This window comes from Odontesthes bonariensis, chromosome 16, assembly GCF_027942865.1.
Source record: "Odontesthes bonariensis isolate fOdoBon6 chromosome 16, fOdoBon6.hap1, whole genome shotgun sequence".
Classification (NCBI taxonomy): Eukaryota; Metazoa; Chordata; class Actinopteri; order Atheriniformes; family Atherinopsidae; genus Odontesthes; species Odontesthes bonariensis.
In genome coordinates, this window is record NC_134521.1 from 19,935,418 (window position 1) to 19,962,583 (window position 27,166).

At 40.5% G+C, this 27,166-nt stretch overlaps 3 protein-coding genes across 6 annotated transcripts; 1 reads left to right on the forward strand and 2 right to left on the reverse strand.

Moving 5' to 3' along the window:
* Nucleotides 1–3,174: 3,174 nt before the first annotated feature.
* On the reverse strand, nucleotides 3,175–7,242 carry LOC142401220 (heat shock cognate 70 kDa protein). Its single transcript, XM_075486522.1, has 9 exons — nucleotides 7,138–7,242; nucleotides 6,109–6,318; nucleotides 5,633–5,838; nucleotides 5,401–5,553; nucleotides 4,762–5,317; nucleotides 4,414–4,616; nucleotides 4,011–4,209; nucleotides 3,705–3,937; nucleotides 3,175–3,612 (listed from the first exon to the last, which is right to left on the reverse strand). Exons 2-9 carry the CDS (start codon nucleotides 6,311–6,313, stop codon nucleotides 3,412–3,414), a joined length of 1,956 nt encoding a protein of 651 aa, XP_075342637.1. The 5' UTR covers nucleotides 6,314–6,318; nucleotides 7,138–7,242; the 3' UTR covers nucleotides 3,175–3,411.
* A 603-nt stretch (nucleotides 7,243–7,845) lies between these two features.
* Nucleotides 7,846–16,733, reverse strand: crtam (cytotoxic and regulatory T cell molecule). Of its 4 annotated transcripts, none has more exons than XM_075486525.1 (11): nucleotides 16,528–16,733; nucleotides 14,479–14,619; nucleotides 14,203–14,355; nucleotides 13,274–13,393; nucleotides 12,421–12,576; nucleotides 11,719–11,970; nucleotides 10,400–10,492; nucleotides 9,941–10,003; nucleotides 9,663–9,809; nucleotides 9,311–9,412; nucleotides 7,846–8,634 (listed from the first exon to the last, which is right to left on the reverse strand). In XM_075486525.1, the coding sequence occupies exons 1-11, from the start codon at nucleotides 16,571–16,573 to the stop codon at nucleotides 8,465–8,467; spliced, it is 1,443 nt and encodes a 480-aa protein (XP_075342640.1). In that variant the 5' UTR covers nucleotides 16,574–16,733; the 3' UTR covers nucleotides 7,846–8,464. The 4 variants fall into 4 exon arrangements, with proteins under 4 accessions (XP_075342640.1, XP_075342638.1, XP_075342641.1 ...); XM_075486523.1 differs by having other exon boundaries at nucleotides 14,461–14,619; XM_075486526.1 differs by having other exon boundaries at nucleotides 9,311–9,397; nucleotides 16,528–16,730.
* Nucleotides 16,734–21,991: 5,258 nt separating this feature from the next.
* LOC142401231 (heat shock cognate 71 kDa protein-like) lies at nucleotides 21,992–26,820 on the forward strand. The gene is made up of 8 exons (XM_075486558.1): nucleotides 21,992–22,203; nucleotides 22,363–22,568; nucleotides 22,655–22,807; nucleotides 22,895–23,450; nucleotides 23,596–23,798; nucleotides 24,003–24,201; nucleotides 24,288–24,520; nucleotides 26,596–26,820. The coding sequence occupies exons 1-8, from the start codon at nucleotides 21,999–22,001 to the stop codon at nucleotides 26,803–26,805; spliced, it is 1,965 nt and encodes a 654-aa protein (XP_075342673.1). The 5' UTR covers nucleotides 21,992–21,998; the 3' UTR covers nucleotides 26,806–26,820.
* The last annotated feature ends 346 nt before the right edge of the window (nucleotides 26,821–27,166 follow it).

Here is a 27,166-nt window from a genome sequence, read left to right on the forward strand (position 1 = left end):
CACATGGCAGCAGACAACTTAGCTAGAAACTATTTTAAATAATATCTTTTAGCACTTTGCTACTAGCAGCCTGTCACAAAGACACATCATTTGTTCCCATTTCCTTTTATATATTATATATTCCTTTTATATTGATATATTACTCTTTTTAATGCATATTGTTTTGAGAAGCAAGACGCTTTATTTTTTAAGCCCCAGCCAACTAGCCGGACTACCTTCGTCAATGCCAAAAGGAGGCTGGAACTCGGCTCACAGGACGCAGCGGGGGGTAAGAAAATGTTCATAAATGATGTTGCTAATATGGGATGTCATACAGCTTCATGTCAAAAGAGGCGAACTATCCCTTTAAAGAAATGACAGAAAGCTTGTCAAGGGTTCGGGCTGTGTTAAAGAATAAGGGAGCTCAGGCCAAATATTGACTTTAAAGCTAAATAGAATTGTACCAGCTTTGTTTTTGTCTTGTACACTGTATTTCTATTTCTATTTACATGTTTTAATAAACTGCTGCACCCATTTCCAGTTTTTCTGGCAAAGAAAAGAGTTGGCTCAAGGGTTTTGCACCGTATTGTAGGTCCCCCATCTATTTAGAAAATGAAAATGTTTATTGTTCGATTAATTCAGTTCATTGTCATCTTGTATTGCACCTTAGAATAGTGTCATGATATAATAGAAAAGTAATTTTATGAACACATTGATATGTCCCTAATCTATATATACATATATATATATATATATATATATATATATATATATATACACACATTTTAAATTGGACCATTAGCAAAAACACATCATCTTACACATCATTTTTTATTTACAATTGGCCCCAGTGCCCCCCATCATGGTGATATGAGTTATTGTGCACAATGGACCTGAAAAACGAGTAATATTTTATCATTTACACCTGCATTTGACGCAATCTACGTAAGATTAAGCAGCCTCAACCTTGACTAAAAAGACAAAAAAAACAAATGTGTGTTTTTCCTTCAGTAATTAAATAAAGGCAGATAAATAAATGGCAGATGGTAAGGTGATACATAATTTGGCATCAAAGCTAAGAAACCTGACGGTGGCCTCAGCAGTTACCAGTTAGTGTACGTAGTTAACGTTGGTGAAAACATCTGTTAGAAAACAAAAGGTAATAGGTGACAATTTCATGCTCTTATTGTGACAAAAATGTTACTAAATTGTACCATATTCGTCAAAATTTTGCACCAAAGTGAACTTGCTAAAACACTCACTTGTTTTGTCCGTGTCCAGGGAAACGACTTTCGCGTTGCGTTCAAGTGCTTCTTCCAAAGCTCCGACTTCTCATTGACCACCTGTTATAATGGCCTGTTGTTTGTTCAAGGCAGTTCATTTACGCTTTTATTTAGCCATCTCTCCTGCTCCGTCTGATGGTTGCCGGGAAATCAAAAGAAAGCGGAGAAAAGAGGCTTGGAAAAGGAGCTAAGCTAGGCGGGACGTGAAACTATAACAAAACGCGGTAAAAGTTAATGTGCAGGTTGTTAGGAATGAGTATCTGGGTGATACTTCATTTTTTTTTTTTTTTACTTTATTGCCAATAACGAATAAACACACCACACAGAAACAAACAAATAATACTACTAACAATATTATACATAAAACACCCATATACAAATAAAATTTAAAATAAAAATAAAATAAAAATACAGAAAAAAAAGCTGGTTACATTCGTCTTATACAATTATATGCTTAACCCATATAAAGAATGACAGATGTCCATCTCCTAAGGAATAGGGGTAATTTTAACTGTAGGATGGCAGTCATATTTTCCATCACTTGGACTTGATTACACCTCTGTCTCCATTGAGCCACCGTAGGAGGCTCAGGCTGCATCCAACGCATTGTAATCATTTTTCTTGCGATCATTAGTAGGACATGCAAAATATAACACTGGTCTTTAGTAAAGTTTTGTTCTGTTGTTTTCTCAAGCAAAATAAATACAGGGTCAAATGGTATGTCCATGTGAAGTATCTCCTCCAGTTCTTTCTTAATGTCTCTCCAGTATGGCTGTATCTCAGGACAATCCCAAAATATGTGGGTATGGTCTCCTACCATCCCACGATTTCTCCAGCATTCATTATTACCCCTATTGTTAAAGATACTAATCTGAAGTGGGGTTCTAAAGAATCTCACCTTTACCTTCCAATCAAACTCTTTCCATAATTGACTTCCCACCCCTCTATGACAATCAGTACATATATCATTTTCAATTTTTGTATTTAGTTCCAGCTCCCATTGTCCTTTGATGTGTAACAGGTTGTCTGACATCTGTTATTAGTTTTTTGTATATTTGAGACACTTGTTTTGTTATTGTGAGGTGTTCCTGTATATATGTGAAATGTTTTTCAATACTACTGGGGTCTCTCGAGTAGGTCCCAGTCTGCACTGGGTAAATATACTTCATATTTAAGTTAATGTTTGTGAAGCAAGGCGCTACATTGCTCAACTTCGGTTACAATCACATCTCAGTGGGCAACCGAGGCTCCCAAGTTATTATGCACTTCCGTTTGGGTTATCAGTGACACTTGAAATGACTTTATCCATACTGACCTTTTCCCTTTAACCCAATCAAGTCACATGACACTCACATTTTTAGATGAATTCCATGCCGTCAATCGGTTCAAATAAAAGATTAAGTTCGCCGCTATATACACACAGTTCAGTGATCTAGTTGTTGCATGATGTCCAGTAACCTGCTCATGATATACAATTTGTGGATTTAATGAATTATCCTGTCATCAAGAGTTTTAACTATTCAAAGTTACTGCTTCCGTTTGATTTTAAGCTTAAACATCAGTTATGCTCCAACATGCCTTTAACCATTAGATGGGGCCATTTTAATCACCATTTCAGACACCAGAAATTAAATTAGTATTTTTACAACAGGATTATGAAAACTTTTCCACCCTCAACAACACTGAGGGCAGCAGTGCATGTGCAGAAAAGCAGAACTTTCTACAAGTGAAATGCAGCCTATTTTAATGCATCCGAGCTTGTCCTTTTAAAAAAAAAGCCTGTGAAAGTGCCTCACATTGAAGTTCACTTAAAATAAATAAATAAAGGGAACATGCAATACTTGATAACTTTACTTCAATCTTTTGACATAAAATAATAAAAAAAAAAAGAAAAAGAAAAAAAAAAGCAGACTTTCGAAGGGTTTCAAGATTTATTGTCAAGCAGTGCCATCTTGGAATACAAAACACTTCGAACATGAAGTGAGTACTAAGTTGTGCAGACAAGTTGTTCCCAGTTGTCCCAAACATTGCAATAAATGTGATCCCCGTTTACCGGTATTAAATTACGCTCTTTAGCCAGATGTAATGTGCTGTAAGAGGGTTTCTTTCTTCAAAAACATCTCAGGAAGTAGTTGAAATTATGGAATGTTTAGTCAACCTCCTCGATGGTGGGTCCGGAGGATCCACCGCCACCGGGAGCGGCACCACCAGCTCCAGGGAAGCCACCTGGCATGCCCTCTGGCATACCGCCAGGCATGCCACCGGCGCTCTGGTACAGCTTTGTGATGATTGGGTTGCAAACCTTCTCCAGCTCCTTCTGTTGATGTTCATATTCGTCCCTCTCTGCAGTCTGAAAATAGATAGTCCGTGTTAGGATGATGTCATGTCTGTGGGCTAAAAAACTAAACTAAAGAAAACCTAAAATCTTAATGTAATATTTACCTGGTTCTTGTCCAGCCAGCCAATGACCTCGTTGCACTTGTCCAAGATCTTCTGCTTGTCCTCATCACTGATCTTGCCAGCAAGTTTCTCATCCTCCACAGTTGACTTCATGTTGAAAGCGTACGACTCCAAACTGTTCTTAGTGCTCACTTTGTCACGCTGGACATCATCCTCAACCTTGTACTTCTCAGCTTCCTGGACCATGCGCTCAATGTCCTCCTTGCTGAGACGACCTGGAGGCAAATTCAGTTTAAAAATGGTGCCAACAAACATTACTCTGTGCTTAAAATTCAATTAAAAACTCACCCTTGTCATTGGTGATGGTGATCTTGTTCTCCTTGCCGGTGCTCTTATCAACAGCAGAGACATTCATGATACCGTTGGCATCAATATCAAATGTCACCTCAATCTGGGGAACACCACGGGGAGCAGGAGGGATGCCTGTCAGCTCAAACTTGCCCAGCAGGTTGTTGTCCTTTGTCATGGCACGTTCACCCTCATAAACCTGTTGGAAGTACATAGCACAGGCTCAGTAGACGCATTAAAAAGCAACAAGTCTTATCCTCTGCCAGCTTTATTTCGCTCAGACATCCAAGGAAGGTCAGGGCCATCTTTGGTCTTTCAACCTCTGGTGGAAACTACGAATGGCAGGAGTAAACGTCATCACTGCGAAACATTAAGAAGGCCTGTTTAACCGTGTTGTCCTCACCTGGATGAGCACACCAGGCTGGTTGTCAGAGTAGGTGGTGAAGGTCTGGGTCTGCTTGGTAGGAATGGTGGTGTTACGTTTGATCAGAACTGTCATGACACCTCCAGCAGTCTCGATACCCAGGGACAGAGGGGTGACGTCCAGAAGCAGGAGGTCCTGCACGTTCTCAGACTTGTCTCCAGAAAGGATGGCAGCCTGGACAGCTGTAGAGAGAATAAGTAAATTAGGTCCAAAACAATTAAAGAAACACTGAAGTCAATTTCCATGACCTGCAAAGGCTCAGCTCACTATGAGCAATTAAATATTGCCTACAAAGTTGTGTTTATTCAGCAAGTTCTGAACCCTTACCAGCTCCGTAGGCCACAGCTTCATCTGGGTTGATGCTCTTGTTGAGCTCCTTCCCATTGAAGAAATCTTGGAGAAGCTTCTGGATCTTGGGGATACGAGTGGAGCCACCGACCAACACAATGTCATGAATCTGGCCTTTGTCCATCTTGGCGTCGCGGAGGGATTTCTCAACAGGGTCCAGGGTGCCACGGAAGAGGTCGGCGTTGAGCTCCTCAAAGCGAGCCCTGGTGATGGAGGTGTAGAAGTCGACTCCCTCATACAGAGAGTCGATTTCGATGCTGGCCTGTGTGCTGGAAGAAAGGGTGCGCTTTGCCCTCTCACAAGCAGTGCGCAGACGGCGAACGGCCCTCTTGTTGTCGCTGATGTCCTTCTTGTACTTGCGCTTGAACTCTGCGATGAAGTGGTTGACCATGCGGTTGTCAAAGTCCTCCCCACCAAGATGGGTGTCTCCAGCGGTGGACTTGACCTCAAAGATTCCATCTTCAATGGTCAAGATGGACACGTCGAAAGTGCCACCACCAAGATCGAAGATGAGAACATTTCTCTCTGACCCAACCTGAAATCAGATACGATACTGTTAAGAATGAGCCACCTGCTTTTGGCTGTGCACACTAATGGAAATGCTCCAGGATTATTAACCTTCTTGTCCAACCCGTAGGCGATAGCTGCAGCAGTTGGCTCATTGATGATACGCAGAACATTGAGGCCAGAGATTGTGCCAGCATCCTTAGTGGCCTGACGCTGAGAGTCGTTGAAGTATGCAGGTACTGTAACTACAGCGTTGTTGACTGTCTGAAAAGACAAACGCAAACCATTAGCATCACATGAAATTAAGTCAAATATCACCCACAACCAAATCAAATTAACATACTTTTCCAAGGTAAGCTTCAGCAATCTCCTTCATCTTTGTCAGCACCATGGAGGAGACCTCCTCTGGGTAGAAGGACTTTGATTCTCCCTTGTACTCAACTTGGACCTTAGGGCGAGTGTTGTCATTGATGACATTAAATGGCCAATGCTTCATGTCTGACTGGACAACATGATCGTCAAATCTGCGCCCGATCAGCCGTTTGGCATCTGAAAAAAAAAAAAAAAAAAAAAAAAGTTAAGATTTGGGTCACATTGGTTTTTCAACTTCTGGAAACTACAGACGAATAGAAATAGAAAGCTAGTACTGGCATTTTGATGCATATTAATCATGCCATTCTTACGTAAATATGGCATAATTCAAATTGTGTCAGCTGCTTTTTGACAAACTTGTGAACGTTGGGCACTGAGACAAAATAAAAATAAAAAAATAAATAAAAATAAAAAAAATTTTTAGTGTGAAGTGAAAAAAATCCTTACCAAAGACTGTGTTGGTGGGGTTCATGGCAACTTGATTCTTGGCTGCATCTCCAATCAGCCTCTCGCTGTCTGTGAAGGCCACATAGCTAGGTGTGGTCCTGTTACCCTGGTCATTGGCAATGATTTCCACCTTGCCATGCTGGAACACTCCAACACAGGAGTAGGTGGTTCCAAGGTCAATTCCAACTGCTGGCCCCTTAGACATGTTGCCTGAGAGGAACAAAATAAAAAAAATAAGTAAATAAAAAAATTAAAAAAAAGAGGAGCAATCGAGTTGTCAAGTGTGGACTATTAATTTTCCAACAAACACATTGTCCTGGCAGAAGCACACCAAGCAAGTATCTCAAATTTAACAAGAAACATTCATCACATTTCTAAACAAAAAGGGAGAAATCCAAAAATAAAAAAAACATGTAACTCGAGCAGGAATTGATCTACGGTTCATTTTAAAATGCTGTAAAAAAAAAAAAAACGCATTGAGAGAACATGGCGCCCCGAGTGACCATGTGACGGTGAGCCTGCAGATTTACGACTGTACGCCTGAGCTAAGACCGGATTTCTGTATTTTCATCGCAAACACTTAAAATAAAAATATTAAACGCGCGACAGCTTCGTTTCGGAATTTTCAGTCTATCCGTTTCTACTTTCCATTCTTTAAAAGCTTTTATTATGAAGACGTAAATCTAAACCGGAAGTCTGCTCTCTTTCAGAACGCTTACCGGCCGTTGTTCAAGAACATTCTGGAAGGAACCAGATATCCCCACCCCCACCCAACTGAAAAGCTAAAGCCGACAAAACCAACGGTACACCTATGATTACAGCCCTTAAACACTAAAAAAAGTCAGATTATATTGATCTATATGTATCAATTACCTCTTAGTCCCTTTAAGCAGCAATCATTTTAACTAGAATTTGATTCCGTGTCTCCTTTCTAGCACGAGTGATAAAGCAATATGTTACCACTGATGTTCAAAGAAGTTTCACGATAAACCAAATACAAGTAGAGTATTTTAAACAAAAATAACTTACCAAATTGATGATTTCCCGCTGACTGGTTGTGTTGGGATGGAATGGACAACGGCGAGGGACGTTCAACCTTGCCGGTATGAGAAGGGAAAGGGGGCCTAATGCAGTTCGGAACTATATATATCACCGGTACAGCAGCCAATCAGCGTCGAGTCATTGAGCGCGTCCGCAACAGTCCACCAATGGGGTTCAGTGTATTTCACGCTAGTGACGACACATCCTACCTCCTGTTCTATCTTGGATTTCATAATCTCCGTGAATGACCGCATGGCTCGAGATAGCATCCTTGTCTCTTGATACAAAATGTTCTTACATAAACGGTTTTTTTTTTCCCGGAAATGCACTATTCATATTAGGTCTTCATCGATGTCATGAAAATTTACAATAAACACGAACATTTTAGAATAAATATAGAAAAGATTTAGGCTGGCTGCACCAGGGTTAACGACTGCACTTCCTACTACTATTACTCGAATGTTTTAAACTGCTGTAAAATTAAGCACAGCTTTTATTCGCAGTCTATCATGAAGCATATAGTCATGCTTTGGACTTCATATGGCATCTGCTCATGTAAGGTTGCAGTTATTGACACCAAAGCCCTCTGGTTTATTGAATATTTTAGAAACTACATGCTATCGTGGTAGACGAGAAAATATCACTTGGTAACAGTTTTCAGAAAAATCACACAGTATGTCCTAGGAAAATACGATTTATTCGTACAAAATATATACATTATGCAGTACTCGTGTAATACAGACATTCTTTTCTTCATAAACTTACATTCAACAAGCATTTTATATGTAAACCTGCTTATTCACCCAGTTATCCTTTCAGCCACTCATACGGCAGCAGTGCAATGCATAAACTCATTCAGCTTTATTTAACATTGACAAACAAACATCAGAAAAGGGGAACACTGGGCTCTCAGTGACCATGGTATGATTGCTGATGGAAGGTGGTTTGAATAAATTTTTCAAGCTGCTTTCTTACACGGATTTGACATAAAATTAAACTGTAGAAAGTTCAATGTTCTTCTGAATCTCAAATAATACTGAGGGATCTGGCATCCACATAAATGCCAGGGATTCGGTCTTCAAGGCTGCCGTTTGTAGCCTTTCTCAACACAGTTTGCCATCTTAAACATGGTGATGAGCACAGTGGACCTTCGGTCACATGAACATGGAGCACAATTTGACAAAAGGGTTTCCAGCATGTTGTCGGAGAACTTCAAGACACCCTGTAGACACCGTTCAAAGTGCAATAAAAGAAAAAAAAAAAAACAGTGAGGATCATTTTTACAGCTAACAGTGCAGCTGTATTTCCCATATTGTTAAAGCGATGTCTCCTTTATGTTGGCTGGAGGTTGTGCCTGGGTTTGAGGAGGAGAAGTCTGCTCTCTTGTTGAACTCTCTCTTGGTGCCATCGCACTTGTGTTTATCACTGAAGTTATCACTGTTGGTTCCTCAACAATGTACTGTGTGAACGCCGTGTTCAATATTCCTGTGACACAGAGAGGGCAAAAGAGAATTTCACCGTTAGTGATTAATTACGGAAACAGATGTTGCACATCAGCCCTATTTATGAGGACATATCATAAAGATGATCACAGCAAATAGCAGATTTTTCTCCCCCAATGCAAAACAATGTGCCTGTCATGGTGAGTGTCAACAAATGGAATAATGAACCAAACGAAGAACATCCCTCAGCCTTTATGGAATGGAAATATACATCTATTTTACACAAATACAGATAGAAAAATAGAAATACTAATGAGTCAATATGTCATAACTATTCTACTGTACTGCATTCTAAATAGAAGCAGAAGTTACTGAATCATGCAAAGGGAATTCATGACGTGTTTCCTTCCTGTCATGGGCCCAACTGGCTTTTATCTCCCAGCTGACAGGTAAACATCCCAAGACTTCTACCAATGAAGGAATACTCATTGAGTCACACTGAGCTGCAGTCTCTGTCGAAAGCTAAAACTTATATCCCGTAGTATTCAGGTAAAAATCTCTATCCACAACGTAAAATGCAAGCATTTGTTCTGTTACATTTCATAAAGCACGTCACGCAAGTTGGAGGGATTAATGTCTCTGCTTGCAAAAATCTTTTTCGGTCCACCGGTGCAAAAAGGGGAGAATAAGGAAACAGAATGCTGAAGGATCTTATGTACCTCTTCGTCTTTGTCCCTGGGAGTTCTTCTCCTCCTGGCTTGCTTTTGATTTACTGCTCTCCTCTGATGGATCAGACTCTTCATTCTCTGTAACAATGAAAACTGTAAGATGTTTTGTCAATGAATACACTGAACCCACAACAACAACATCCTTGTAATTTCACACTTCTTGCCACTTTTTCCTTTCACAGCACATAGAACTGAGAAGATGCTGAAAATGTGGCAACTAATGAAGCAGAGCCCTGAGTTATTTGCTTTGGTTCGACCCCCAGTGGAGCTGAAACTGAAAGCAACTTCAGTGTGATATTGTTGTTGGGTTTCCATGCAGAAAAAGAGAATTCGGCCTGCTTACCTCTCTTCCAGGCCAGGTGTGCTCTCCTCAGCTTGATGGTGAAAAAGATTACCACCACCAGGAGGCCGAAGATCAGGCATGTCACCAGGAGGACCAGTAAGGTTGAATTCCCTTTAGTTGCCATTTGCTTATTTGAGCCAAACCCGTCTAGAAATGGACAGAATATCAAATCTTACTCTCTTTTACAGGCTGTCACACATTTTTGCTACAGTGTGCAGAAGACAGTTATGTCGTTAACATTTCAACTGACGGTATGGTTAACAGAGTGAGGCGTTTACCTGTTAGGGTTCTGTTTGTACTGTTGTTGAAGTCATCTGGTGTCGCAGAGATGGATGCCCCACCTTTAATGAATTGCAGAGGATACAAGGATTAACAAAGCTGCAGGGATGCTCGGTGGTGGAGTGTTCTAAGTGTGCCTGCCTTACTGGGTGCTCCCACAGTCAAAATACATGTATCTTAAGTAAAACCCTGCTTCTAAATGACCAATTGGTGTGTGGGTGAAGCCCTCTGCTCTCTCAGTAAAAGCTAGAAGAGGCTCCATCTCCTCCCAACCCCTACAAGATGAAGCAAGCGTAGATAATGGAGGGATGGGATGAATAATTCAGCTATTGCAGCTCAAGTGAACTCTGTTTTACAGGATTCACTCAACTGTAAGTATCCATAATTACCACTAGATGGCACTAAACACATTTCCCTGCATCAAATAATCTGACATTATTATATGTCAGAAATAATACCTGTGGTGTTTGTTTCCTCACTGGTGGTGTCATTGCTCATCACAGTTGAGTCTGGTACTACAGAGGATCTGGAACCATCTACAGTAAGTGAATCTGAAAAAAAGCACAAGAAGCACGTAGATAAGGGAATATTAGTCAAGGAATTAAATTGGTGTAAAAGTTATTGTGAAAATAGATTTATTTCTGAGTTAAAATCTCTGAAGACAGAGGATGTATTAGGTTATTTATGTCATGCAAACATGTTAGACGAGCTTTGCACCTGTGCAAACCTCACTGTTCCATTCTCAGACTCAATGAATACATTTACCATGACAGAGTTTCACATTACACTCTCATCTCTCTATCACAGGAAACATCTCGTGGCATCGCAACCACAGCCGAGGCCGTGCGACAGTTTAATGCTTTATGAAAGAATGATAATAGTTTCCATATCACAGGCCCACGCTTTATGTTATACAGTTGTGTGCATATATGTTATGTACAGTAGCTGCTATTTTATTAATTTTCAGTCCAGTCCCTGTACCTGACCATTTTCAGGAGAATGTGTTTTTGTTTGTGAAGCCACTTAAAACTGACTGATGAATCATGAAAAAGGCTCCTAACTCAAGGGAGGAACACAACACTGTGTCTACACATGACAAGTAAATTAACCAAGTACCTTTTTTAAAGTGCATCTTTAGGCACTTTGTTTCCAGCAGCCTGTCACAAAGACACATAATTTTCCCCCATTTCTTTAGTTCCATCCATGGAAAAAAGATAACAGAGTTTGACAGATAAAAAATAGTATTTTTGCACCAACAAGGTGAGTTCCAAGAGATATTAACTGAAAATCTGGGAAATCTCAGCATGATGTGCAGGATGTCCTTAAAACATTTGAGGAAACTGGACGAGGTAAAGGGCAAAATAACAAAAAAAAAACTATCTATGACCTAACATCTGTACATGTGCATCTTCTATTGGCCCAAGCCTCATCAGAAATGGTCTCCATGGAAGGGTGGCTGTCAAGAAGCCATTCTCAAGGAAGGGAAACGGGGAGAAAAGGCTGAGCTATGCCAAATGACACAAGAAGTGGACTGAAAATCAGTGGCAACAGGTCTTATGGAGGGATGAATCCTCCCCAGAGCCCGGACCCTCAACAATATCGAAGCAGTGTGGGATCATCTTAACCATCTAGTATTTATTTGTTGCTGTTGTTAAGATAAATGTTCTTTTTTTGTCTCTGATCTCTACTTTCTGAATGTCATCTGATGTGGAATACTATGCTACTTTAAGCCCATGTAACATAAAAATCATGTAGAAATGATCAGTGTGTCACTCACCACTAGTGCTGAGAAGTGGCTCTGTGAATGTCACAGGGCTTAGAGGAAGTCTAGTGGGGGCTGTTACAGTCTTTGGGTCACTGGAGGAAACCCACTGATCAGAGGTTACAGTTGAGCCGTCTGATGAGGGGCCGTTCACGTCTCTGGTTGTATAGTACACCAACGTTCTACCATAAATGAACCATCGAGTTGTTGTCCCCAGAGGCTGAACTGTGGGTGAACTGGCCGTGGTTGTGGGAAGGGGCTTTTTAGCTGTGGCAGAAAAAAATGTTTGTGTTAACATTTTCATGCTTCAACATATTCATTTTATAAATGAGCAAATCACATATCTGCCTTTTAGACTGATTCAGGAAGCCAGAATTACAAGCACAAAGAAGAAGGAAGTAACTTGAGACATGAGGCTTTCGGGGGTTTTTGGTCAGTGAAACTTCACAGTTTGGTGCTGTGGACAGTGTAACGGAACAAGCCAGGAGAAATAAGAAAAAAATATTCCAGTGCTTTCCCTGTTTTATGACGACACAACCACATTGCAACTGTTTCTCAAAAAGCCCCCAGAATGCAGAAGTACTTTGGAGTAAACATTTTAAGGTCAACATCCAGGACACTTGCTTTCATTTTCGCCGCTGGAGAAGTTTTGACAAAGACTAATGAGAAAGCCAAAGCTACTGACACAGGTGAAGTGAAAGATTTAATCACACTCACTGTCAGCTCCAATTTTGACAAAGTTCATCAGAGGTTGTGAGTGCAGTGCTGGATGACGAACGAGGCATTTCACAGTGACTCTGTTCCTCACCGGGATCACATGTAGCATCCCCAAGGTGACAAATTTTTTGTTTTCACGGTGGTAATTGGCAGCACCTGCGGAATGAGGCAAAAGTGATTAGCATCCACTAATGACTAATGATAAAGTGGACCAGCTTATATCAGTATACAAAACAAACATTCGTACCAGTTTAACCCATTCAGACCTACTGTAATGCTTCATTTACAATTTTGGAAAACTTGAAACTGTCTATTAAAACTTTTGATCTCTCCACCTCTGAAGGAAACTAGAAACATTCGAACGGTTAAACTTCATGAGACTTCATGTTTTCATCGTAAATGGCTGACTTTGCCCTCGGGTTTATCACCATGTATTTAAATTTCAAAATGTGTCTTGAGAATGTTGATCCCACACACATAAGATGGAAGATGTCACTCCTGATCGTAATGGGTTAAACTACCTGTCAACGGCATTCCATTATGAGTCAGAATTGACAGAAACTGTGGTCGGTGCTTGTGCCCACTCTCTGTTTTCTTTGGTCTAATTTTGGCGACACCTGCAATAGTGCAGCTGCAGCGACCAGAGTGCTACGTGTTCAAAAACCGTGTTTAAAGGAGCCTGTAATTTTTGTTCATAAACTTCACATAATATAGTTCAATATATTCAAATATAGTTTGACGTGTCAAATGCAAATTTCAATATGGCTCATTGTATCACTTATTGCTATTTTAAGTTTTGTACCCTGATTGGATATTTTTAAACTCAAGTTAACATTCTTTCCTTCCAACTTACCACGAAATTCAGGCCCATTATCAAACTTCCAGTAGATCTTGGGTGGGTGGTGGTTCCCCTCAGCACTGCATTTAATGACAGTCTCTCCTTCATGCCTTGCTGTTGATATTCTGGGATGACCTTTAAATGAACAAACGTCAGCACTGATGTTATTTCAGAATCATGGATTACTTGTTCAAATTATACAGTATTTTTTAAACATCTAGAGCCATGCCTCATTTCCTTGGATTTTGGCAGAAAACTGAGTTTGTACAATTATAATGAGCTCTAAAGTCAATATTTGGTCTGAGCTCCTTTATTCTCCAACACAGTCTGAACCCTCTTAGACCAGCTTTCTGTCATTCCTTTAAGTATTCAGGAATAGTTCTCCAGGCTTCTTGAAGGACATCCCAAAGCTCTTCTTTGGATGTCGGCTGCCTTTTGTTCCTTTCTCTGCAATTTTCTGTCTGTCATACTGTGTCATTTTTGGCATTTCCATTGAGCACAAGTAAAGAAATCAGAACAAATGATGTGACTGTTTGACAGGCTGCTAGTAACAAAGCGCCTAAAGATACAATTTAAAAAGTGCCCTTTGCCAAGTTGTCTGTTATATGTGTTGACACAACATGGGTTCATCCCTTGAATTAGGTGCCTTTTTTATGCTTGAATGATTCATAAGTCAGTGATAAGTGGCTTAAGAAACAATAAAAAACATTCTTCTGAAAATGGTCAGCGGCAAGAATTTGACTTAAAATGAGTGAAAAAGCAGCAATATTACAAGAAAGTCTGGCTGCTTGGAAGAAAATCATGAAGGAATGAGGGAAGGCTCGGGACATGAACAGTTCTGTAACAAAGATTATGGCTCTGACAATGAAGTGAGTAAATCATAGTCAAAGTCAGATATTTAGCAGCTCTACATGTGTGACCCATAGAGCTGATATCGTACTCACCTAACACAGTCACCTCCACTTTCTTCTCTATCGTGTGATGGTCATAGTGTGTGCACGTGTAGGTGCCCCCATCCGAGAAGGTGACATTTGAAACGCTGATGGAAAACTCTGAATGAGATAGCTTGTCGATGCTGTATCTTTTGTCCCGTAGAACTGGAAAACAAATAAAGCAATATTTAATACCTCTTAAGTCCAAGAGTTTGCTGTAATACTGCCATCTTGATTGTCTGATTATGCTTCTGCTGGTGTGGGACGTACAAGACTTGCCATCTTCACCTTCTTTACGATTGAAGAACATAAGATTATTGTCTGGATTCTTCCACTCCACAATGGTCTTGTGAGCATCGGTGAGGGGGCAGGTTAAATGTAATGTCTGACCCTTAATCACCGTCACATGCTGCCACACCGCAAGTGAAACTGCAATGATAAAAAAAGGAACTTTAATTTCCTTCAAAGATTTGCACGTCACTCCATGACAAGTGTTATTTTTCCTACAGTGGTGTTTAGACCACTCAACAAACAAGAACCCACCTACTGGAATAAAAAAAAGTTCAAGTACAGGGCAGTGGAAGTTTGTTTCCCTCCTCTGCACAGAGGTGTCCGAAGATAAAACCCTGTTTCTCAGTTTGACTCACCTATTCCCTCATCTGCTACTAAACTGACACTATGCATACACCTACCTGTGAATAAGTGCGGAGGTTGGTGTGACATGAGAAAAACAAAAACTGTACTGCACTTTCAAAAGAAGCAGCCCCCCTGTCGCCACATGTCGAATGCTTTTCTGCTCTGGCAGGAAGTAATGTGGTCACTCCTTTTATGTTAAAAGAGAAAGTGGGGTTGGTGTGAGAGAAAGTAGCACATGCTGTAGGTTGTTAACGGGGGCTTTGAGTGCTTCTTCTTTCCTGTGGGGTGAGAATGACTAGTTGTTTGGAAAACACATTTGTGGGGGGAACACTGACACCACTGCGGAGGACGGTGGGCTTGAAAGGTCAGAGTTAATTAAGGCTTTTCACGCGCTCCTCTCAGTTTTGCTTTAAAGACATAAAGAACCACTTAGGTTGTGAACTAAGAGAGAAAATCCAAACAATATATATATATATATAAAAAAAACCACACACACTTTCTGTAGACTTTGGCAATCTGGGCTGAGATATCTAAATTAATGTTGCCTGATTGCAAAAAACAACTAAACATTTAATTCCACAGGAAATAAGATATGCAGCATAACGTATAGGCTTCACATGAGAGCAAATTAAGTGATATGCAAGCTATGCACCGATAAGGCATAACATTAAAACCACCTGACTGGTGCTGTGTAGGTCACATTGGTGCAAAACTACTCTGAAAAAGTGGTGTTTTGATTCAGGATGTTGTCAGTCGACCCTCTGGGTCTTGTATGATCAGGGTGATATTCACCGTTGAGAGTGAGTTTGGTCAGCAACAATGTCTTTGTGTCTGGTGCTTATCAATGAAGCATCCATATTAATGCCAGCTAAGCTTTACATTGTAACACGATCAGTAATTTTCTTCACTTTGCCTGTCAAGTGGTTTAACTATTGTAACTATTCAAAGGTATAACAGGCCTGCGTTTTTCTTTTGCAAATTGTAACATATTCATGTTTCTCATTACATGAATTCCCAGATGTAATAAGGCACAACTATTAAATGTTTTAAAGCATCTCATCAGTTAATTGGAGATGGAGCGCTGTGGTCTTCCACAATAAATTATCATGCAAATTAATCAAGTTCAAGACCCAATATCATTCAACAACTCTCTTTTCTACCGCACCCTCAGTTGTGGTTGTTAGGATTAAGCATACAAAAAGATGCATGATATAGATAAAAAATATGATAAATGTACAGTTTCCCTTTATAAAACAACAGGGACCTAAGAAACGTTGCCATCTCATTACATTCCACACTGCAATGTTTTGAATATTTACACATTTTCTTGTGGGATGGTGATATTTAGTGTGAGATAAAAACCCAGATTAGTTTCCTCAAGGGCATAAAGAAGCAAAACTACCACTTTAACTCGAAACTACGAATAATGAACTACGCTAAATAATTGTAATAAACCAAAAAACAACAGAATATGAGAATCTGAAGTTGAGATGAGATTCACAAATGGCTAAAAAAAAATGTTTTTCACATCTCAAATCTTAATCATCTGTCATGTGTTAAGAATTCACAAGCAAACTCTTTACTTCCAGCAGCTTCATCTGTAATTCAATGATCACGTCCACATTATTCCTTAACTTTAGCATCCTCTGTAATTCAGAACAAACTCTGCCAGTGAAAATGTTTTTAAAGTCAACAACTCACCCTGTATGTGAAGCAAGAAGACACCAAGCTGCAGCTTCATCTCCATTTCTGCCGCTAACAGTCACACTTAGACTCTGCTGTGCTGCTTCCTCATCACCCGATGTATTTGTTCTCTACGGAGGGACCTTCCATGACATCACGCGTCTGTGGTTTCCCCCGACGTTTTTGATACGAAGAATTCTCATATGACACCTACTGTAAAAGTAGAAGTTAATGGTCAAGGATTCCTACACATTGTTTCTTTTTATAGTTACATTACAAGTAGGTTTTGTTTGAAAGGAAAAAAAAAAAAGGAAATATATAATCTTTGAAATTTTACATCAAACGTTATTTCCATGTGATCTCAGCTATGTCAGCAGTATAACTACAGCACAGATGTTGACCTGACGTTGTGGTAAAAAGTAATCACAAAGATTCAAAGTTAATCATTCCCTGACTCTCTAGTGTCACTGAGACTGACATTCAAGGGTGTGTCAGGGCAAAACAACTCTTTTGATTGTCCTGAATTTTTAAACACACATTCCTGGAACCTGAAGAACTGAAGCACAAGAACAAGCAAGGTTTCAGTTCACTAGAAAACCTTTGCACAGTTCTGTACCTTGGTATTTGTTTAGTGTTCCCGTACGGACTCAGAAACGCGGAACCAGCACATTCTTGTTCCAGACTCATCACATGTTGGTACTTTACGAAGAGCCCCTCGCCCCCTTTAGCCTTCATTTACGTGGCCACGGTGGTGGCATGATGACTGAATCTGCCCCACCTGTGGCTCATCAATCTCTTAGGTTCAAACACCCCGGTGTGCTTTCCACTCCTCGCCAGTTCATAAGTTCACCTTTGCAGTATATGTATGTCTTGTGCTTCGTGAAGATTTCATATGAAACTTTTGTGATTTGGAACCACTATTAGTTTCAGGGACTAACTTTTTTTAGTTGCTCCTATCAGATCAGCCTCCATTTTGATCAGCACTCCCCTGGATGATTGCAGGCATATGCCTGAATAAATCAGGAAAAGACAGTCACAATTCAACTTAGTGAGACCCGAGCCCTGAGAAGTTCGTCTACTGGTTCCAGCGATTACAATGTGGAGAAAAAAAATCATTTCATCAGTCTTTGCCTCTCTTTAAGGGTCCCTGCTGAGTGATTATAATACATACATATTTCAGGGCAACCTCCTATCAGGAAAATGTCATTCTACCGTGCTGACTTATCCTAAAACTAACACAGACCATATATGAAGGTCACAGAGGTGGAGAGGGATAGAATAAAACAATGAAATACATTTCACGCTGAATCCCTTTACAGACATTTTCCACATATTTAAGACATCACGTTTCACAACTGCTGCACTACGAGTTCAAGAAACCTTGTGGGTCCAAAACCGAAGCTTTAGGGGTACCCTCTGTGTTCAGTAACAGGGCCCTTATCAAGGGAGTGAGAACAGGTTGGGTTTAAAGCAAATAAAATGGGCTGCTTAGAGTGAAGGTGGGAGTATAAATTGTTATAATCTAGTAGAAGAAGTAGTAGTCTTAACTGGAAACGAAAGTTGACGATGAAAAAAAGCAAAAACAACTGCAAGAGACATATATAAGAGGAAAATTGAGAGAGCTCTTCTTCAGGAATCTATTTAATATCTGAAATGATGTGGAAGGACCCTCAGAAAGCCTGAAGAACAACTGCTCAAGATCACTTTTAAAGATTACAAGAAAGTGGCTCCCAAGAGACAAAACATAAAGAAAATAGAAGCATGTCAGGACTTCTGCACAGTAAGTGGAGATTAAAGGGGCCCAAAATAAACTACACTGTCAGACATGCAACCACATTTTGAGAGAAGTTGCACATCCTGTTTAAAATTGAGCTGCAGGACCGAAATGTATGCACACAACAACCTCCAAAATATGTAAAATTGAATATAAACAGGATGTTTGCAAATTACCTCAACTCTATGCTCAACTGAAAATGGTACAAATACAAAACAAGTGGGTGACATCTGAGCAAATCTTAATAAAAGGATTACAGCTGATATCATGTGACATGAATTAACCTAAGATTAGTAGTTTTTTATTTAACCAGGTAAATGGCACTTTTGAGATTCAAAATCTTCAATCATCAATCATCTGATTGAGAAGGTACCCCACGTACAGAGGCTGTAGTTCCTTGAAGCAGCCGGACAGAGTTCTAGTCTCAGCCTGGGCCCACGTGCATGTCTGCCCTGTTTCCTGTCTACCCGCTATCAAATTAAGTCGACCAGCTTTCTTAAACCTTGAAGAAAAAGATTCATATTTAAATGTTGGTAATACACAGTAACTTACAACAATCTGGGAGCAAAGTATATATCGGGAGAAAGTTGACACTGCAAGCTGTTCAAAACCAAAAGCGTTAGTTCAAAAATACCAAAATGGTTACAGGGTGGAACCAAAAATGATTTCAAAGATGAGACAGATTGATAAATTCATCATTTCTGCTAAGCATATGAAAGACGCATTTTGTTATGAGGAATAACATAACAATTATGCAAAAGTGGTCCTGTCAAACACTTATGTGACAAAGCAACAAGCCAATATAGCGCATAAGTTAGAATCGCTTATAGTGTAGTTTAGCTAAGAAAGCTCACCGATTAATATGAAATTGTGAAAGCCCACAGCTAATGTTGGTTTTCCTGTGGAATATTAAAGTGAAAGGATATTCTTACTGTAATGTTGCAGAAGATTTACCAGGAGATTTCATAAAAATGTGCCTAAACATTCAACAAAGCTTTAATAACCTTCATTCCCAACAATGACAGCAAAACAACAGATCCAACTAATTATGGGCCAAATTAAATGCTTAATTTGGCTCTACGCCTACAACAAATCGTAAAGAAGTCTGAGTTGATAAACAATTCTGGTACCATCAAGTCAGTTCAGTGAACTCTGCACACGGCGCAAAAGATTCATTTTTCCAAGTCAGACACAGTGAAGTTTGCCTTGTCTTCAAAACAACTCACCAAGATAAAGAAGGACGTTTTTTGTCGTCAGTTGAGATGAAAATTGATTTGTTTTTCCTTTGAAAGGAAATTGTGATGAGGAGTATGTAATGAAACCTGGTCCTGGGCAGCTGGGCCCTTCAGTGAGAACAATGTGCGAAACAAACAGTCAAACAAAAGTTATGATTATGAAAAAAAAAGAACACTATCAACTATCCCATCCAGAATGTCTTAAAGTGATGACAGGGAAGTCTTCAAACCTCAAAGACATGAAAACCCTCACATGAAAGGATGGTCCAAAAAGAAACTAAAGGCTTACACAGAGCTTGTTAGCAATCGTAGGAATGCAAAGTTGATTGCTATCATCAACAATACGACACGTATAATTTTTGACATGAAATATTTCATGAGAATGTGTTTTTGTAAATCATGATTGCCCATTTTAACACGATGCCATACATCATCTTGACTCATTTCCAGGCAGAAATCTATTAAATGAAGGAAATAAAAACAAACAAAAAAACAGGGGCAGTGTATTGGTATAAATAATCTAAGGACGAAATATTCATGATAGCCTTTTACCATTAACTTTTGTGACAATTTGATTGATTGGTGTTGATCGATGATGAATTATAGGTAGCCTAAATTATGATACTAATGAAGAATATTTTGGTTCTCAGGCTCCATGCTGATAAAGCAGCTAATAAGCGCTTCTTATGAGCAAACAATGATCCAGCCCATGCTTTCTGGAATTGCCTGTACCTATAAAATCTTATGCACTGAGGGAAAACCTGAAACTTTCTTTCTCCAGCTATTTTCATTTTCAATCCATCTACTTCCTGAGAAGAATCTTATTTTCTTTCTTTTCAGCTGTCCAGGTCTTAACCAATCAGAGGACCACAGCTTTAAAGGGAGCACCAGGACTGAGTCAGAATGTGCTGGAAGCTGGGCTGTTCTCAAAGCTGATTGGCTCACACACTTGGCAGCTTTGGACCAAATCTGGGAGGCTGGCTTCATCTGCTTGTATTCATTTAGTGGCGGAGAGAGTAAGAGGAAACCATCCCTGGAGCAAAGCATCATCAAGGTAGGATGGCAATGTGATCATTTGGATTTATAAATCAGCTATTTAGCCCTCTGTTTCTCTCACCATAACACAACAAACATGTACTTCTCACTTGGATGCATGAAGTGATTGGGTATTCGCGATTCATTTGGCTTCTGTGTGCCTGTGATGTCATCGCAGAATGACAAAATAATTGTGAATTTAAGAAGTGTATAACTGTATGCATAAATAAGTACCAAGTCGGCTCGTCCATACAACTTGGCACATAGATGCTTGAGCAGCTAGATACTGCAGCATCAGGGCAGCTCTGTCTGTGTCTGTGCCTGTGACACAGGCGGTGGGGGGAGGAGGGGGAGGATGTCTACCAGATGATCAGCAGTTTTCAAGACACTCTGCAGCAGAGTGACAAGACAAACACAGTGCGCAAAATACACACTGTATAAATAAACACGCATGGAGCTGCAGAATACAATGTGATCAAACTGATACTGCAGTAATAACTTTTAAAAGGATTCTTTTAGTGCTCAAAACAGATCTATACTTTATTAGTTCAGAATGGTTCGCATCAGATGGTTCCTCTCCACTGACAAGTGATCCGTAACCAGACACTAACCCATCCTCCTCTTATCACTTATTGAATAAAGCTTGAACTTCAGTAGGAGGTCTTCAAAGTTAGACCCAAGGAGAACTGGCCAGAGTTTTAGGCCTGCCACTTCTTATTTTGTCCTACCCCTGGCCAGTTTTCTTAATTCTTTGAAGGACACACTGCGCACCATGCTGAAGGTTTTTTTTTTTGCTAATAGCTCTTTGGGAATCACCTTGTTGGTGCAGAAATACTATTTTATTCCTGTCAAACTGTTTTATCTTTAAGCTTTTTAATACATGAAACTAAAGGCAACATATTGTCTTTGTGACAGGCTGCTAGAAACAAAGTGCCTAAAGACACAATTTTAAACTGGTTCTTTGCTAAGTTGTCTGTTATGTGTAGACACAACACTGGTTCATCTCGAGAGTCAGGAGACTTTTTTTATGCTTGAATGATACATAGATCAGAGTCAGGTGGCTCAAAACAAAAAAAAACAAGTGTGTCTTAAACTGGTCAGGTACAAGGACTGGACTGAAAATGAGTGAAAAAGAAGCCAATGTACAAAGAAAAACTTTAAAAGACCTTCAGAAAGCCTGGAGAACTATTGCTCAAGAACACTTTCAAATATTACAATAAGTCTGGCTGCTTGGAAGCAAACATATAAAGAAATGAGGGCTGGATCAAGGCTTCTGCATAGTAATGTTGTGATTAAAAAAAAGATTACATTCTCATAAGAATTATAATTTTCACTTGTGAACCTGAAACTACTTCTGAAAGTTATTATCATTTGGAGACTTCTCCTGCATTGCCCCCTGCTGAAATTTAATCAACCATGAACTGTTTTGCTTTGTCAGAACAATCATGTCTAAGGGGCCAGCAGTTGGAATTGACCTTGGAACCACCTACTCCTGTGTTGGAGTGTTCCAGCATGGCAAGGTGGAAATCATTGCCAACGACCAGGGCAACAGGACCACACCTAGCTATGTGGCCTTCACAGACAGCGAGAGGCTGATTGGAGATGCAGCCAAGAATCAAGTTGCCATGAACCCCACCAACACAGTCTTTGGTAAGGTCACAGGAGCCTAATGTACTTCTGAAATGTCGAAATCATCTTCTGCTGTCACTAATAATATTGAATAAATAAAACAATTTTTACTATGCGTTAAAAATGTAAGAAGAAAATCCAAACAAAACATTAAAAACTGTGTTTATTTTGTTGCTGCAGATGCTAAACGCTTGATTGGCCGACGATTTGAGGACCCAGTTGTTCAATCAGACATGAAATACTGGCCTTTCAATATAATCAGTGATAGTGGACGCCCCAAAGTGGAGGTTGAATACAAAGGTGAAACTAAAACCTTCTACCCAGAGGAGGTCTCCTCCATGGTCCTGACAAAGATGAAAGAGATTGCTGAGGCCTACCTTGGAAAGGTAAATGTTCAACACGTCTACAAATGATTCAGTTTTTACATGATATTTCCACAATTTCCTTGATAACCTTTTCCAATTTTTGTCAGTCTGTTTCAAACGCTGTAATCACAGTACCTGCATACTTCAACGACTCTCAGCGTCAAGCAACTAAAGATGCTGGAACTATCTCTGGTTTAAATGTTCTGAGAATCATAAATGAGCCCACTGCGGCAGCTATTGCCTACGGGTTGGACAAGAAGGTGAGATTTAGATAAGAAGTAGATCTACTCTGATTTATGTCTGCCTGCACTTTTACAACAGTGCTAACAATTTAGATTTTTTAACAGGTCGGGTCAGAGAGAAATGTTCTCATCTTCGATCTTGGTGGTGGCACTTTCGACGTGTCCATCTTGACCATTGAAGATGGAATCTTTGAGGTCAAGTCCACCGCTGGAGACACCCATCTTGGTGGGGAGGACTTTGACAACCGCATGGTCAACCACTTCATCACAGAGTTCAAGCGCAAGTACAAGAAGGACATCAGCGACAACAAGAGGGCCGTTCGCCGTCTGCGCACTGCTTGTGAGAGGGCAAAGCGCACCCTTTCTTCCAGCACACAGGCCAGCATCGAAATCGACTCTCTGTATGAGGGAGTCGACTTCTACACCTCCATCACCAGGGCTCGCTTTGAGGAGCTCAACGCCGACCTCTTCCGTGGCACCCTGGACCCTGTTGAGAAATCCCTCCGCGACGCCAAGATGGACAAAGGCCAGATTCATGACATTGTGTTGGTCGGTGGCTCCACTCGTATCCCCAAGATCCAGAAGCTTCTCCAAGATTTCTTCAATGGGAAGGAGCTCAACAAGAGCATCAACCCAGATGAAGCTGTGGCCTACGGAGCTGGTAAGGGTTCAGAACTTGCTGAATAAACACAACTTTGTAGGCAATATTTAATTGCTCATAGTGAGCTGAGCCTTTGCAGGTCATGGAAATTGACTTCAGTGTTTCTTTAATTGTTTTGGACCTAATTTACTTATTCTCTCTACAGCTGTCCAGGCTGCCATCCTTTCTGGAGACAAGTCTGAGAACGTGCAGGACCTCCTGCTTCTGGACGTCACCCCTCTGTCCCTGGGTATCGAGACTGCTGGAGGTGTCATGACAGTTCTGATCAAACGTAACACCACCATTCCTACCAAGCAGACCCAGACCTTCACCACCTACTCTGACAACCAGCCTGGTGTGCTCATCCAGGTGAGGACAACACGGTTAAACAGGCCTTTTTAATGTTTCGCAGTGATGACGTTTACTCCTGCCATTCGTAGTTTCCACCAGAGGTTGAAAGACCAAAGATGGCCCTGACCTTCCTTGGATGTCTGAGCGAAATAAAGCTGGCAGAGGATAAGACTTGTTGCTTTTTAATGCGTCTACTGAGCCTGTGCAATGTACTTCCAACAGGTTTATGAGGGTGAACGTGCCATGACAAAGGACAACAACCTGCTGGGCAAGTTTGAGCTGACAGGCATCCCTCCTGCTCCCCGTGGTGTTCCCCAGATTGAGGTGACATTTGATATTGACGCCAATGGAATACTTAATGTCTCTGCTGTTGATAAGAGCACCGGCAAGGAGAACAAGATCACCATCACCAATGACAAGGGTACAAAAAAATTATGAAAATGTTGCTTAATTAAAATTAATTCACTAATACATGATTAAATGTGAACCTTTTCTGTTTTATGTCAGGTCGTCTCAGCAAGGAGGACATTGAGCGCATGGTCCAGGAAGCCGAGAAGTACAGGGTTGAGGATGATGTCCAGCGTGACAAAGTGAGCACTAAGAACGGTTTGGAGTCGTACGCTTTCAACATGAAGTCAACTGTGGAGGACGAGAAACTTGCTGGCAAGATCAGTGATGAGGACAAGCAGAAGATCTTGGACAAGTGCAACGAGGTCATTGGCTGGCTGGACAAGAACCAGGTTAGAATAGTTTCTGATCAGTTAACTTTAGCTCTGAAATATGAAAAACACGAGTACCGTGAGTATCATTAATTACACCCACCTTTCAATAAATCCACAATTACGTGGTGACAGAAATCCAGTCACAGAAATGCTTTGTCATCTATACACAAGCATACAGTAGTGTGCAAAAGTCTTGAGCTTCCCCTCAATCTTAAAAGTGAATATTTGGTCTGAGCTCCTTTATTCTCCAACACAGTCTGAACCCTCTTTGACGAGTTTTCTGTCATTTCTTTAAGCAGTCTTCAGGAATAGTTCTCCAGGCCTCTTGAAGGACATCCCAAAGCTCTTCTTTGGATGTCGGCTGCCTTTTGTTCCTTTCTCTTTCAGGATGATCCCACACTGCTTCAATAATGTTGAGGTCCGGGCTCTGGGGGGGATTCATCCCTCCATCAGACCTGTTGCCACTGATTTTCAGTCCACTTCTTGTGTCATTTGGCATAGCTCAGCCTTTTCTCCCTATTTCCCTTCCTTAAGAATGGCTTCTTGACAGCCACCCTTCCATGGAGACCATTTCTGATGAGGCTTGGGCCAACAGCAGATGGATCAACTGAAGGTTTCTGTGAATCTCTCGGGTCCTGTGTCAGGTCTAAGATAGTTTTTTAGGCCTGCCACATCTAATTTAGTCCTCCACTTGTCCAGTTTCCTCAAATGTTTTAAGGACACACTGCACACCATGCTGAGATATGCCAAGTTTTCATCTAATAGCTCTTCGGGAATCACCTTGTTGGAGTAAAAATACTATTTTCTGTCTTTCAAACTGTGTTATCTTTGGTGTTTTTCATAGATGGAACTAAAGAAATGGGAACAAATGATGTGTCTTTGTGACAGGCTGCTAGTAACAAAGTGCCTAAAGATACAATTTAAAATCATGTCTTTGCTAAGTTGTCTGTTATGTGTAGACACAACACTGGTTCATCCCTTGAGTTAGGCGCCTTTTTTATGCTTGAATGATTAATTGGTCAGAGTTAAGTGGCTTAACATATAAAACAAACACATTCCTCTAAAAAATGTTCAGGTACAAGGACTGGACTGAAAATGAGTGAAAAAGCAGCCAATGTCCAAAAGAAACTGAAAGACCTCAAAGAGCCTGGAGAACTATTGCTCAAGAACACTTTAAAAGATTCCAAGAAAATCTGGCTGCTTGGACGCAAGATCTAAAGAAATGAAAGGTGGTTGAAAACTTTTTCGCTGTACTATATTTATTTTTGTTACACCAAAGGGAAATGAAAACTGGTTGCTGCATATGTCATGTTTTTTCTTTCAAGATAAAGTCATTGCCTTGTGATTACTTTCAGGGAACTATAGGGAGAAGTCAGATTAAAGCTGTGGTCGGCAACTTTTTTTTATTCATATTAGCTTGAACTGTCATGGGATTCTGGAAGTAGAATATTAAATAGGCTGTTTAGGAAAAATATCGAATTCTGTAGCTCCCTCTGAAGCCTGTAATCGTGCTTGCAAAAACCGAGCGCTCCCGGCTGTTTTTAACCAATCAAGTTAGGGTGGAGGAATCCTACCAGTCAATCACAGCTTGTGCACATGCTGCTGAGCGTGAGTCTGCCCCAGCTTGTGTGCGCTCACACTGGTGTGAACTCACGTGCACAACCTCGTCCACAAAGGGGGAGGGGTTTGGGGGGCGATTCGGAGCTTGTTAGAGGTTGGGGGAGGGACCTGAAAGTTGTGTCAGTTCGAATTTTCCGACTTTAGGCTCGCAATTTTGAAAACCTGCCGACTGCAGCTTTAATGTCAGTTAGTATTGCTTTTGATGCAGTGGATACTTAATGATACAGATCAGACTGTGAATCCCTCTTTGAAATGGCTCCAGAATTTAGAAAGCTGAAACATCTCAAACAATAGTCAGTGTCTTTCATACCAACAGAACAGTGATTTCACCTGCATCCTCTTGTGTGTTGGAGAGCCCCAATATCATACAATGCTTCAGCGACCACAACAGGAACTGATTGTTTAAATGTCAATTTAGTGTAAACATTATTTCTACCAATATGTGATTGTATAAACTGATTTCTATATTTTAGACTGCCGAGAAGGAAGAGTATGAACATCAGCAACAGGAGCTCGAGAAGGTTTGTAACCCCATCATCACAAAGCTGTACCAAAATGCCGGAGGCATGCCAGGCGGGATGCCCGGCGGGATGCCCGGCGGTATGCCAGGCGGTTTCTCTGGATCGGGTGGCACTCCAGCCAGCGGAGGATCCTCTGGACCGACCATTGAGGAAGTTGATTAATGCCTGTGTCAGTGGCTCTCTCGTGTCCCCGAATAATAAACAAGCATGAACATTCCCAGAGGCCTGTGTGAACATACTTAGACATAACGCTCTGCAACCATTGTCATGTTTGAACCCTGAATAATAAATCATGATGGCAACAAAAATCTTGCAGGTGCCGTTTTTGTTTTCTTATTGCTCCTCTCATAAACACAGTTTTTCAACCATTCACCCTGCATCTGTGATCTAAAATGTAACGATGATGCATGTTAAGAATTGAAATGTTTATTTTCTTTTTGAAATTCTAATCTTAGTACTCTGTGAACTTTTTTTTTTTAAATGAGAATGACCAAGACTTGCATAATTTGTCTGTTGTTATAAA

Coding starts and splice junctions, on each gene's coding strand:
- LOC142401220 (XM_075486522.1), bottom strand. CDS start 6,313: ATGTCTAAGGGGCCAGCAGTTGGAATTGACCTTGGAACCACCTACTCC. Junction 5,554..5,632: donor CTGAAGCTTACCTTGGAAAA/GTATGTTAATTT, acceptor TTGTCTTTTCAG/ACAGTCAACAACGCTGTAGT. Junction 5,318..5,400: donor CCTACGGGTTGGACAAGAAG/GTTAATAATCCT, acceptor ATCTGATTTCAG/GTTGGGTCAGAGAGAAATGT.
- crtam (XM_075486523.1), bottom strand. CDS start 16,573: ATGGAGATGAAGCTGCAGCTTGGTGTCTTCTTGCTTCACATACAGG. Junction 9,413..9,662: donor ACACCTGGCCTGGAAGAGAG/GTAAGCAGGCCG, acceptor AACATCTTACAG/TTTTCATTGTTACAGAGAAT. Junction 8,635..9,310: donor CCAGGGACAAAGACGAAGAG/GTACATAAGATC, acceptor TCTGTGTCACAG/GAATATTGAACACGGCGTTC.
- LOC142401231 (XM_075486558.1), top strand. CDS start 21,999: ATGTCTAAGGGGCCAGCAGTTGGAATTGACCTTGGAACCACCTACTCC. Junction 23,799..24,002: donor AGCCTGGTGTGCTCATCCAG/GTGAGGACAACA, acceptor TACTTCCAACAG/GTTTATGAGGGTGAACGTGC. Junction 24,521..26,595: donor GCTGGCTGGACAAGAACCAG/GTTAGAATAGTT, acceptor TCTATATTTTAG/ACTGCCGAGAAGGAAGAGTA.